This window comes from Bolinopsis microptera, chromosome 1 (assembly GCF_026151205.1).
Source record: "Bolinopsis microptera isolate Bmic1 chromosome 1, MBARI_Bmic_1.0, whole genome shotgun sequence".
Taxonomy (NCBI): domain Eukaryota; kingdom Metazoa; phylum Ctenophora; class Tentaculata; order Lobata; family Bolinopsidae; genus Bolinopsis; species Bolinopsis microptera.
The window spans coordinates 8,615,669-8,628,643 of NC_087072.1; the positions used below are offsets into that span (position 1 = coordinate 8,615,669).

Below are 12,975 nucleotides of genomic sequence, written 5' to 3' on the forward strand. Positions count from 1 at the left end.
GTGACGTGTGTATTATGTATGTAATATGTTCATATTTATATATAATATATATATTTTATGCGTACATACTAAATTGACCCATTAAATGGGGTGTGGTGAATATATAATATATGAGCACTTCTTGAAGCTAGCATTTGAAGAAATACCTGTAAATTTTACTGCTGAAAAGCATGTACGCTTGCCGGAATGCTTTATAAAGTTATAATATTCATCAAAATATTTGAAGTTAAGTGGACTAAAGGTAAGCACGTTCTCCTAAATCTATTTTTACCAGAGTAAATCTTTAGCGGACAGTGATACTTGTTGGAGTTGAGCCAGATGAATGTGATCAGTGTTTTAGAGTGTTATTAGTGGCTGGGGTGTATGAAGTTTCATCCTGAACTCCTCCGTCTTATCGCCTCCCTAACACTAGTCATTAACAACTTGGTTAACTTGGTTAACTGCCATGCTAAGGTCACGTCCATCATTGCCATGGGGCTGTGTATTATCATAATCATGATAATGGGGAATGTTGCAAAATTGATATAATATATGGTTTGGCGCTATGCCCTCAAATGTAGCGGCGAGGGAGATGGAACTTGCAAATTTAACGTTAGCGTGTCTAAAATGTTTAACATAGTTTGGATGAGCAGGAGCTCGCACTGCACTGCAACAGTTTGAATTACACTAGTCTATACACCTACCCTCTGTGTATATCATAGTTCCTTTTAAACTGGGATTCTGCCCAGTTTTAAATTCCTTCATCCTCTGCAATGAAAGTAAGATTGCAGACGCCGTTTTCCTGTTTTAACAGGTAGATATTGACGTAAAGTAGGGATTTTACCCCCCTTGATGATGTCCACAAGACTCTGAGATGTGCGGTGCAAGTTGTGTCGCCCTATTATCAGTTATTATACCTGTACATGATGTACCGCCACGCATAGTAACCGGCTTGCTGGAGAGCTGGAAATGAGATCTGCGACCTGCCGATGTATTGAGCTAATGCTCTCCTATATTCCTGAGATCAATGCGACTTTTTGGCTCAACATTTTACAGTAACAATTGCTCCAGCAGTTAACGCAATACCATTATCTTTTATTTTATTTGTTTTAAACCAAGCTGGAACTAAGCATTTCTTAGCCTAATAGGCAATTATTCGGCCAGCGAGGCGTCCAGATATCGACTGCAGGTTTTATTTAAAACAATCAATTACCATTGTTGTGACCATCTAATAGAGCCCCTCTCTCGTCGAGTCTTTAGATTTATAATTTCTGGCATAAGCTTGGGTGCAATCTCTATTAAGAGTCGTGCTATTTTAAGATATCTACGAGAACGCAAGTGGCATAATCAATAAAATGGTCTCTATAGTAAGTTTTTACGTAACGCGCGGCTTCGCCATTTTAGTTTTGTCAGCGCATAGCATGCGCGCGTATAAATTAAATTTCATTTTATATCATTTATTTATTTTATTTCTCTTATTTCAACACGGCCCGGACCTGTCCCTCAGAAGAAATGGCGATTGTTAATTATATACGTCTGTAAATTATATACGTCTTTCTGGTTCAATGTTAAATCTGTGCTAATACCCTAACATTTCGCAACTTCAGGATACCGTCAGTAAGCAACTTGAGGAAAGCTACGTCAGAGCCCAATATAAAAGCCAAAGCAAGACACCCTCGCCAGAAACTCCCTGCTTTTAACAGATCAGCTACTTTTTCAACCGCTTACTCGCCCAGAAAGGAACTCCATCCCGCTCTAAGAGCCAGAGCTCCGTCCATGACGGACGAAGCCAACCATAATGTGAGAACCTTGTACATTACACTTCTGCTGACGTTGGTTACCTTCTGTTTTTGTGACAGCTTTATAAATCTAAATACTTTTAGACAGCAATAGACAAGCGTGGGCTGTCGCTTGGGTCTCTTTGATATTAAACAGAAGACAATGTCTAGATCACTTACGAAGCGTATATATTTCAGTCTAAACACGATTGTTCTCCGCCCTTCAAGTTTCCGAAGCTGGAGTCAAACTTCTTCAAGTCCCTGCCAAACATGAAAAACATATCCAGTTCAGATATAGCCGACAAAGCTAAAATGGTATGTTCACTGTTCAGTTACTCTTGAATTCTATAAATAGCAAGTTAAAAATGTTGTAACGTTTGTTCAAATTCTGTGGAATTTTTTTGAGCTTGTACTTTTTCAGCAAATATCCACCGACGACTCTGCCCTGAGGTCACACCCATCGCTGAAAGACGCAACAATGGAATCTATGAGCGGGTCATCTCTTACTACCTTTTACCCCAGCCTTGCTAAACTTATAAATGGCGATATGACAGAAAGAACAAAAGTAAGACTTCTTCATATTGGCACGCACCAACAATTATACCACTTTGATATCTATTGACTGACGTATTCTACTAAAAATACCTCCATTACTTATCGCTATATTTTTTAGCAGGATATATGGAGGGGGCAGGAACTGATGAAAGGACTACGAATGCCCGAACCGAGTATTTTGAGTTCATTCTCTCCGGCAGCTAGGCCTCTCTTTCCTAATGGCTCCCTGTTATCAACCCCACCTGAAAGATTGGACTTGTCATCCAAAAATATCCTCGAATATGCTCAGGTAAATTGACTGTATGTAGTAATGTAGGATTGTAACGATCTGTCAGATGTACTTAAAGTATTTCTTCTCCAGTCATAAGGAGAGCTATTTATAGTACTATTATTTCAGTCTTCTAAAATGTCCATATTTTCAGAGCCAACTGATTCAAATGCAGCAACTATCACAAGAGCAGGAGGAGATTAAGGAGCAGCAGAAAGTACTGATGCAGCAACAAGAGCGTATCCTGAAGGAGCAGGACGCACTTCGTCAGCGAGAAGTTTTCATACGCAAGATATTCTATGATGCCTCAGCAAACATGGCTGTTGCAGATCACATGGTCAGTGCCATGATCAATCAAAGCCATGTTATGAGCAGCCCTCTGGTAAGATCTACTTTTATGTCAATATCCAGTCCTATCCGTATCTTAAATGTTTTATAGTGTCGGGGTTTGTGGACCCGAATATTCAGCATCCAACTGTTAAAGATATGAACTTGTCATAAATTAAAATCATTAGTAACTAACTTTCCAACTTTCAGAGCATGTCTGTACCAGATTTCTATTCCTCCACGAAACACGCCGAGATGCTTTTGAAGAAAGCTCAAGAACAGCAACTTGCTGTTAGCCAGGCTGAGCAGCTGTTACTCTTACAGCGATCCGCCGGAAACTTAAAACTTAATTCCGCATTTGGGCATTACAACCCTGGCACCAGAAATAGCATAAGTAAGTACTTGTATGTACATATTATGATATTATAATATTGCTGAGTTAATATAACGAAACCTGTACAGGAACATTAAATATGACTTCTGACTATTTTGGACCTGACATCTCCTTTAAAAGTTGTGTTATTGACCTCTCTCGTTGAATTTGCCAGGTTTCCAAGGCTTCAAACTGAAACCCCAAGTAACCTGCTAGGCTTTACCCTGAGCCCAACCCCAGGTTCCCAGTCAGCCCCCAATGTACAGTCCCTCGCCGCGGAGATGGTCACGGACCCTCCCCCTCTGTCGGGACGGACTGGTATTATCTACGACAGCATCATGTTGAAGCACATCTGTACCTGCTCCAATCCCGTGGTTCACAAGGAAAGTCCGGGTAGATTGAGCAGCATTTGGGCTCGTCTTACGGAGACGGGTGTAGCTAACAGATGCGCGCGTCTCAAGTCTCGCAAAGCGACAAATGACGAGCTGGAGCTGATCCACAGTCCTGAACATGTCTGTAAATATGGTGGAATGAGAAGCAAGACTTCGCCAGATGGTATGTTTTGACGTATTCTCCGCTGGTTTTATTCTTCAGAAAATATACTTATTTGTTACTTTATTCCTACGAAAATATTTATTCCTAATAATTTATTCTCGTCTAACATACTAGAACCTAAAAGAGTAACATTCCCCACAGTAGACGGTGAAGACTTTGTCAAGCTGAAATGTGGTGGTATCGGAAAGGATGAGCAGACCATCTGGAATGACCTTTGCTCGGCACAAGCCGCTCGAATCGCTGCTGGATCAGTGCTGGAGTTGGCAACCAAGGTTGCAATGGGCGAGCTGAAGAACGCGTTTGCACTGGTGCGCCCACCGGGTCACATGGCAGAGCGAAGTGAGGCTAAAGTTGGTTGTTACTTCAACAATGTGGCTATCGCTGCCAAGTACCTCACCACTCAGAAACTTTCTAACAGAGTCCTCATAGTAGATTGGGTAAGTTATCCTCTTTATTATTGTCGGACACTTAACGTGATGTTCCCCTGGCCTACTTTATCATGTATCACAGCTGCGATGTCCACGTTGAAAGCAGTGCATAATTAACCAATTTTCCAGGATTTGGAGCACGGTAACGGATTGCAGCAAGCATTCTACAACGACCCTAACGTACTGGTGATAAACATTCACCGCTACGATAACGGCACATTTTTCCCCCGAACGGGGCACGCCACCTGCGAAGGAGCAGGCGAGGGGAAAGGGTTCAACATCAACATTCCTTTCTCTGGGTCTGGTCAGGCCGAGTATGGTGATCCTGAGTACCTCGCAGCGTTCAGGTGAATACCTCTCCACACTTGTTGTGAGATCGTCATAATCTGAGCTAGTACTTATTATATTCCTTGTTTTACTCGGTTCCGCTTTTCATGACAAAAAACTTGTTTTTGCAGATGTGTGATAAAGCCGGTAGCGGAACAGTTTTGCCCAGACATTGTGTTGATAGCAGCTGGCTACAATGCTATGAGTGGGCACGATAGCTACAACGTAACCGCAGAGTGTTTCGCCTTCATGACCCAAGAGCTGGGCCGCCTCGCAGAGGGACGGATAATGATTGCTCTGGAGGGGGGATACAACCTGGTGTCCCTTTCTCAGGCGTGTGAGATGTGCATCAGATCTCTTCTAGGAGAACAGGTCAGTTAAAATAATGCATATTACCTTAATTTACGGTTTTTGTCATTTCATTCATATTGCTGCCAAGTTTGGTAACTTTCAGTTTTATTGTAGCATATAGTTGATGCAGAGAAGTCACCTTCTTCTTTTCAGATAACCCACCTGCCAGCAAAAAGTTTGAAGTGTGCTCCAAATACATTTGCCGTGAAGGCTATCGAAGAGTGTATTACCATCCACAGTAAGTTTAAAAGATGAAGCTGCGACAATATCCAACCAAATTAACACTCATTCGAGAAGGGTCTCTTTTCTTGTTTACTGTTCCGCAACATGATATCATTATGACGTATATGAACATGAGTAATGGTTATGAGGCAGTAACACCTAACAGTTTGTCATGTGAAATCATACTATGATGACATATGACATAACGAACGTCAAACTGTTACGTGCCCTGTCCCCAGGGGGGCACCCTTTAATCAACTAACTTCGTCTTCTCCAGGGAAGTACTACCAGTTCGCCCCCTACCTCAATCACATCTCCCTGAGCGTTTACGATGCAGTCAAGCGAGACCAGGAAGAGGTTGACACTATTACCGCACTTGCGTCCCTTAGCATGCAACACCCCAATAAGTAATTACTGCAATCGTTAATCGTCAATAAAACGTGTGATCATGATGTGTGATGTGTGATGTGTGATGTGTTGCAAGTGTGATTTGTGATTTGTGATTTGTGATTTGTGATTTGTGATTTGTGATTTGTGATTTGTGATTTGTGATTTGTGATTTGTGATTTGTGATTTGTGATTTGTGATTTGTGATGTGTATAGTGTGATGAGTGATTTGTGATGTGACTAAAACGTCAGCTAGTCGACAATTATAAGCAGATATAAAGTCAGAAAGCGAGCAGTTTAAAAAAATAGTTAAACAAATGATCTGCAGTGCAATATAAGTGAAGCTGGTGCTATTTTGTCGGTTGGGATATCTTATCACCAGAGAGAGAGAGAGAGAGTGACTCTCAGAGTGAGATATGAGCGGTGAAATACACAAACGTGATTCTACTAATTCAGCTGATTTAACAATTAATTTAGCTGAGCTGACTTCTACCACTAAGCTCTAAAATCTAAATCTATTAACACAAAAAACGATTTTCTTATCTGTATCACGGTTAATTGCGTGTAAAATTAGCCGCTGTACATGTATATCAAATATGTTTTATACAAGCTGCCCCTAATATGACCACTTACTAAGTAATTTTCAGCTTTAATGCCGCCGCCGCCGCCAACGGATCAGCTCTTCTTCAAAATCGATCTGTCTGAGGTTTAATGACGACATCACCAAAATCTTTCAATAATCCGAACTAGCTTACGCTGAAAGTTCTAACATCACTGTTGTCGCTCAAGGAATCAGGTGTGAGGAACCACGGGCGAGGAGTAACGCGTGAGCTGCGTGAGAAGTAACGCGTGAGCTGCGTGAGAAGTAACGCGTGATATTGCTACCCAGACTCTGTAGGCACGCGCCCGTGATATGTAATACGATTTTTTGTTGTTGATGTATTTTGACTTTTATTATGTAACCTGCCTACCATTCGAGCTAGACTCAATAATTTGTAATTTGAAGTGCTGGACGCGCACTAAAGAATCAACACGTGCATATAATATCGCTTTTTATCATGTTTTATTGCTAAATTTTAACCCTTTGTTGAGTTTGGTGGTCACACGTTGAAGTCGAAACAAACACGCATACTTCGCACATTATTTTAATGATAAATAGCTGATTGCAATGCCATTAAATGGTGTTTATTGTTAATGTCGGGTTCATTTAGCCGTTCAAATTTTTAATACATCATGATTTGTAGTGAAAATTATTTTCAAGAAAAAGATTACTATCATCATTATATCAGCTCCAATTTATTGCTTTCGGCTATTAGTTTTATATGATTGGAAATAGAAGATTTGGTTTGCAGAGTTGTTTTTAAAATGTGCTATGCCATCCACAATTACATTAACAAAACTTCCTGAAATTTCTTTTCGACTAAGCTGTGTTACCAAATTTTTACCACTAATTTCTTCCACCACAAAGAAAAATCAATGGAAATGTAGATGAATTGGCCCATTTTCAGTGCGTTGGTTACACAATAAGAATTTTTTATTTGGTTAAAATTTCTCAACCAGGTCTAATTGTTCAGTGAACAAGGCCTAGTTGTAGTTTTTGTCACTAACAACTTCACATTTAACGCTGTCACTTTATTCAATCCTTATGACTATCACCATCAGTTTATTAGTATCACAAACGCTCATAAATTGAATTGCTTCACTATCAATTATCTTTCTTAAATTATTCCATGGATTAACATAATGTTATTTTATTTTCAAGTTAAATTATATGGTTCGTATCTGCTGGCATCTGAGTCGCGCGGGTTGGCAAGGATGTGACTGAATTAATCAATTTTACACTGGTAACTAAAATCTTGTTTCCATTTATCCCTTTGAACAGCAATTCTCCAACCAGTAAGAGCAGCTGTATCAAGGCTTGCCTATAGGAAGTTCATCATAAATTCCGACCAAAGATTAAGACTATATTCACTCGGGTATGCATCTTGAAACCTAATATGCGCATTCCTAAGATCCGTTCTTGTCCCACCCAGTTTGTTGCAAGTTGTGTAAATACTGCTGCTGTGTAGAAGAGGGTGCTTTTATTGTTTAAGGAAGAATAATATTTAAAGTAGACTTTTACACGTTCATGTCAGTCAAATTCATCTTTGTTAAAATTCGCAGATGTATTTTTCCTAAGCTGACTCAACCATATTATTCAAAATTCTGTTATAGGAAATTGATTGAATATTGCAAATATTCTGCATACCTTTTGATCTTTAACATTTAATATCATCGTTTTAATTTGAAGTTGTTGTAAATGACGATTGACGAATATACAAATAATTTAAAATTAAAGTGAAATAACCTCCCCTACATAGCCTTTTCTGACAGTCTGATACTTGGAGCAGGCACGTAGCCAGGGGGGGCTAGGGGGGCGGCAGCCCCCCCGGAAAAAATCGAACCCCAGAAAAAAGATAAGCCCCCTAGTCGCCTGGTAACTGGGCTGTGTTTATGACTGCAGTCAGTCAAAGATTTGAACTGTGGATTAGTAAATATATGTCATTAAATCCAAGCAAACATTCTAGAAGACTTCTATAATTATAGTCAATAGTGTCCCCTAGACCGTAGGAAATGTAAAAATCTTAAGACGATGAGGCCTGAGTAAGTCGTAAATTCTGATTGGAGAATGCAGATTGCTGTTGTGAAGTTACCAAATTTACGTGAGTACTTGATTCTTTTCAATCCCAGTTTATTGCTGTCCTACAAATTTCTTTAATGCCAAATGTCGTCTAAAACACCCTGTTTCGCAAAAAATTTCCGGGGGGCTGCGCCCCCTAGCCCCCGCCAAGGGTCTCCGCCCCTGGACCCCTGCCACAGCTTGCTCGCTGCGCAGCTTGATTGGACGCGTCGGCTCGATTCGCTCGCCGACAGCCCCCCTCAAAGAAAAATCCTGGCTACGTCCCTGACTTGGAGGACTTCGACGCGCCGCGCGAACTAGCATTCTTGCTTCGCATCGATTAATCTCTTAACGATACACCGTGTATATGGTATACGCGTAGGCTTCTTTCAGTTTCTCTCATGTCACTGTCAACGTCCTCTCCTTTTCGGATTCTTCTTCCCCTTTTTGGTTGTAGCGCGATGCACTACTGGGCCGCGCCGCGCATCAAATAATTCTTCTCGCAACCACCGTATGCAGATCGGCGAGATGCGAAAGATTGACATCGTGAATCAACCTTGATGGCGACTTGTGTCACTGATCTCACCGACTTCACTGATTGGTTAAATTTCTGCTGCTGGTAAAAAATTCAGTCGAAAGCGCGAGATTTCGGTCAAGGCCAAGCCGGAAATGGCAAAAAAGACTTTTCTTCTAAAATCTCCTAAAATCTTCCAAAATCTCTTTTTCTATTCGCAGATCCTAAAGTTTTTCGGTTTATCAATACATTTTCATTTTGTATTCAACCTCACTCTCGTTCATGAAAGAGGGTCCTGCTATAACTTTTAATGTAGGGTAGAAACTTGATTCACGATGTCAATCCTTCGCATCTCGCCGATCTGCATACGGTGGTTGCGAGAAGCATTATTTGATGCGCGCGCGACCCAGTAGTGCATCGCGCTACAAGGTAGAAACATATTCGTACGAATTTTTGGATACGTATCCAAAAATTATTAGTTATTAATTATCCAAAGTTATTATAGCTTACTTTTCTGCAGCAGCATCATGGACTTCTAAATAACGGCATCGACGCGACTGTAGTATTAGTTACTACTAGTGTGTAGTGTGTATACGTGATACTAGTATAGACTCGAGTTTGTCTTCTGATGCATGGTTCTATGATATGGGATGTCCAAATTTCATGTGTGATTACGTTTCAGTTTCAGATTTATTATTAATCAACTATTTACAGCAAACACAAGATAATAGAAATTAAATCATAAAATCGAGTGGCCGAGTAGTCTCGACTCACTCATAACTTCTCCAAAGACGTCTATCATGAGCTTTGTACACTAAATCGTTGAAATTACTTAAACTAAATCTTTTATTTACAATCACAATAATTTGTTTTGTCATAATGTCTTTTAATAATAAATCAAATAAATTTGAACGAGGTCTGCCCCTCCTCCCTTTGTAGTCAAAACATCCTAAACATGCAAATCTGAAAGATAATTAAGAAGACGGGAGTGTCATCACCGCTTCTGAGAACGTGCCCAAGCATCTTCCATCTTGATTTCTTGATCCTTTCAGTAAGGGGTCTGACATTACATCTCTTATATAAATTCTCGTTACTGATAACCGTAGGCCAATAGGTGTTGATTATCTGTCTCAGATGCTTCCTTTGAAGAACGTCGACAGATGCCATTACGGTTTCAGGAGCAGCCCAGCTGCTACAGTTATACAACAACACTGAAGTGACAAGAGCTTCGTACAGCTTCAGCTTTCTACTCTCACTGATCTGAACAGAACTATTCAACCAGACTTTCTTGTAGGTGTAGAAGGCAACATTGGCTTTGTTGCGTCTGTTGACAATGTCTCTTTCTGAGCAGAGCTTTGATCCTAATAGAACTGACTCTCGCCACTCTTCATCTCCTCTAATTTTATTGCCATGGGCATCTAAAGCATCTGTATCTGCCAAATACACTCTTGTAAACAGATTTATATTCAATTAAATAATTATAAATATTAGAATTAAATAAATATAAAATTTGTCGCTGACCTCTTTAATTAGTTAATTCAATTTTTTCGTCAAATTCTGACTAGTGCTAGTTGAGTAGTATTTGTAGCACAGCACAACATTGTTGTGAATTTTACTAAATAACGAAGCTTCTGCCAATAATCTTTTTCAATTTTCCCACGATACTTGCTGCTAAGCTATCTCACAACATTGATTTTACAATTGTAAAATTCATAAGTTACCACAAATTTTAACTCTCCTAGACCATCCAATGCCTTTATTCAAGAATCAAATGAATTTAAAATTCATTGGAACTTCTAAAAATCTTCGGCCTCGAAGCTTCCTCATACGTTAACAAAAGATATTTTAAAACATTGCATCATCATATAGCGTGCCCACCGTTTAAAGTCGTTGTGTGACTATATAACAGCCAGTTTTAATACAATATAAATCATGACTCAAGGGATGCCGTGATCACCGGTGTGTTAAACGGACAGCATCTTATTCTTATGCTAATGCAGCATATCGTGATATATGTTACGCTCTAAATAAATTAAAAACAGCCGGTCAATCAAGGGGGGTTGTGGGGACCATGTGATAAGCACGTGTTCCCGCTACTGCTTGTTATCGGCCCAAGTAACAAAAATAATTTGATAACCGTTAAGAGTGCTTGAGGCAGCTTCGTCAAAAAAGCACGTTAATGATCAAGTGGTGTAATCGGAAGGCTGTGGTTTGCTGAAAATTACTACATGTCGACTGATTGGCCGTGAGTGCACCGCCGGAGTGGATGATTTTATCAGTCAGCGATACTTTCTCTCATAGTAGTAGTCTACTCTTTTGTTATGGGCGCTCCTTGCAAAGGGGACAGAACATGCGAATTTCAGACGAACTTTTAAATATGTTTATAAAGGAGCGGTCACGTGCAGTGCACTGCCCTCTCACAGCCTGCTAAATATTGTATTCCAAGTAATTATGAACCGCTGGCGTGTCAGCTTGGTATAGATTTCGGAATGGAACTAAAGTTTTAGTATTCTGCGGGTTTATCTGACGTGCTGGTCAATTTATAACTTACTTGTCCTGAGAAAAAAAGCCTTTTCTTCTCCATTCACTCACATTAATCGATTGAATTTGTCTTCTAAGAAGACTTTTCTTGATACTGTTATTTTTGAAGCGTCGCGTCATGTCTGATAAAATGCAGGTCCGAAAATCTTCAGGTGCGCAAAGTTCTTTGAATACAAACAACCCATAAATAGTTTAATAATTTGAATTGTTATCGAATCGCTGATGCAGAGATGGCGATCAATTTATTTGATCTTTAAAATAGCGTACTTTTGCTATGCCTATAGTGGTCACTTGTTCGTTAAAAATTAATTTTGTTCCTGACAACATGACTCAACACTCGTCCTATACCACGAATAAAATGATCGATTCCGAATTTTACCATAAACCAGTGACCACTATAGCAAAAGTTCGTAAACTTATCGATTGACAGAAATTATATCAAATTTACAAAGAATCACGTACTAACTGAAAATAATAACATTCCGCAAAACTTCCTCAACACATATTGATATAGCACCGAGAACATTTTAGTTTAGTTCGTTTGCTGCTGTGAGGATATAGTCCTAGGATTACTCATTACACGTCCATTGATTTTATCATATATTAATGGGCTAAACACACTGGAAGATTGTCCAAATTAGAGCTGTTATCACTTTTCTTGATAGTCAGTGCGAACTACTCGCATGGTTTGCTAACTCTGACGTGCTGACCATAATGCTGGTGCGCTATACTCATGATTTAAACTGATGAAATGAACCTTTTGCAGAGAATTTGATGCCGGATTTGGTGAAGAGTTTGGAGCATTTAGGATCGAGCGAATATTGGAGATACTATGATTACGATGCCTCGGACTCAGAGTCCGACACTAGATCCTCCTACTCCATTGCCAGCCTTACCTTTCAGGTAAAACTCAGCTCCATCTTACGATTGTGTTTTAGCTCTGATCCTGGACTCAATCAAATTAGCAACAAAATTTAGTTTCCTGCTGTAAAAGGAACAGACTAGTAAGAGTACTACAATAAACGAGATTTTTCTAAATTTGTAGACAAACAAACAATTTTTAATTTGTATCGTTTTTCAAATTATTGATTCAAAATAATAAATCTTCTAGAGAGATCGGCGAGGAAAAGTATTTCCAGACATCGTGGACAAACACCAAAACGGCAAAAAAGACTCAAACTATAAACTGACTGAAAAAACAATCGCTCTTCCGGACATTTCATCCTGTGTTGTTATGACATCTCGGAGAAGGATGAAGAAGACAAAGAAGAAACCAAGAATAAAGTCCGGAAGATACTTCCCAGAAATTTCTAACGAAGCAGTTCAGAGAGAGAAAGAAGCTCTAGATTTTCCTCGGTCTATGTCATCAGCGGAAGAATATTCACCCAGAATTCAGCGAAAGAAGAAAACATCCACTTTTTCGTCAAAGCACAGGCAGAAGAGCTGCAAGGATGATCAGATAAAGCTGCCCAACATATGATTGATAAGCTCAAATAGGATCTAGGAGGATTGATATGTGAATTTCGAAATGAAATTCTGGAATCTATTGAAGTTTGTCATTATCTTATCAAAGGAATGGAAAGAATGGAAGACCGAGACGAAAAGGATTATCTTTGGCTGCAGCTCAACAACAAAAGCAAAATCATTGAACATTATGGTTACATAAATTGTGCCACTGATGTAATCAAACATGGGAAATTTGTGTTTTGAT

At 39.6% G+C, this 12,975-nt stretch overlaps 2 protein-coding genes across 13 annotated transcripts in view; both read left to right on the forward strand.

Annotated features, from left to right (window-relative positions):
- Positions 1-7,819, forward strand: part of LOC134815671 (histone deacetylase 4-like) — a 28,200-nt gene extending 20,381 nt beyond the window's left edge. For 2 of the 12 annotated variants that reach the window (XM_063824234.1, XM_063824248.1), the window contains exons 5-17: positions 1,587-1,779; positions 1,956-2,072; positions 2,179-2,322; positions 2,431-2,601; positions 2,735-2,962; positions 3,118-3,301; positions 3,521-3,835; positions 3,977-4,272; positions 4,393-4,610; positions 4,722-4,962; positions 5,095-5,179; positions 5,441-5,570; positions 6,198-7,819. In XM_063824234.1, coding sequence (XP_063680304.1) covers positions 1,587-1,779; positions 1,956-2,072; positions 2,179-2,322; positions 2,431-2,601; positions 2,735-2,962; positions 3,118-3,301; positions 3,521-3,835; positions 3,977-4,272; positions 4,393-4,610; positions 4,722-4,962; positions 5,095-5,179; positions 5,441-5,570; positions 6,198-6,255 — 2,380 coding nt within the window. In that variant the 3' untranslated portion in view covers positions 6,256-7,819. The remainder of the gene's footprint in view (positions 1-1,586; positions 1,780-1,955; positions 2,073-2,178; positions 2,323-2,430; positions 2,602-2,734; positions 2,963-3,117; positions 3,302-3,520; positions 3,836-3,976; positions 4,273-4,392; positions 4,611-4,721; positions 4,963-5,094; positions 5,180-5,440; positions 5,571-6,197) is intronic. The other 10 variants (XM_063824287.1, XM_063824300.1, XM_063824242.1 and 7 more) reach the window with 7 other exon arrangements.
- Positions 7,820-11,187: 3,368 nt separating this feature from the next.
- LOC134811876 (uncharacterized) lies at positions 11,188-12,906 on the forward strand. Its single transcript, XM_063818991.1, has 3 exons — positions 11,188-11,416; positions 12,031-12,167; positions 12,376-12,906. The coding sequence occupies exons 1-3, from the start codon at positions 11,383-11,385 to the stop codon at positions 12,742-12,744; spliced, it is 540 nt and encodes a 179-aa protein (XP_063675061.1). The 5' UTR covers positions 11,188-11,382; the 3' UTR covers positions 12,745-12,906.
- The last annotated feature ends 69 nt before the right edge of the window (positions 12,907-12,975 follow it).

What these genes read in the sequence shown, in the direction of transcription:
- LOC134811876 (XM_063818991.1), top strand. Translation starts at nt 11,383, where the DNA reads ATGTCTGATAAAATGCAGGTCCGAAAATCTTCAG. An exon ending in GCAGGTCCGAAAATCTTCAG is followed by an intron (nt 11,417 to 12,030) that starts GTGCGCAAAGTT and finishes AACCTTTTGCAG; the next exon opens with AGAATTTGATGCCGGATTTG. An exon ending in TTGCCAGCCTTACCTTTCAG is followed by an intron (nt 12,168 to 12,375) that starts GTAAAACTCAGC and finishes TAAATCTTCTAG; the next exon opens with AGAGATCGGCGAGGAAAAGT.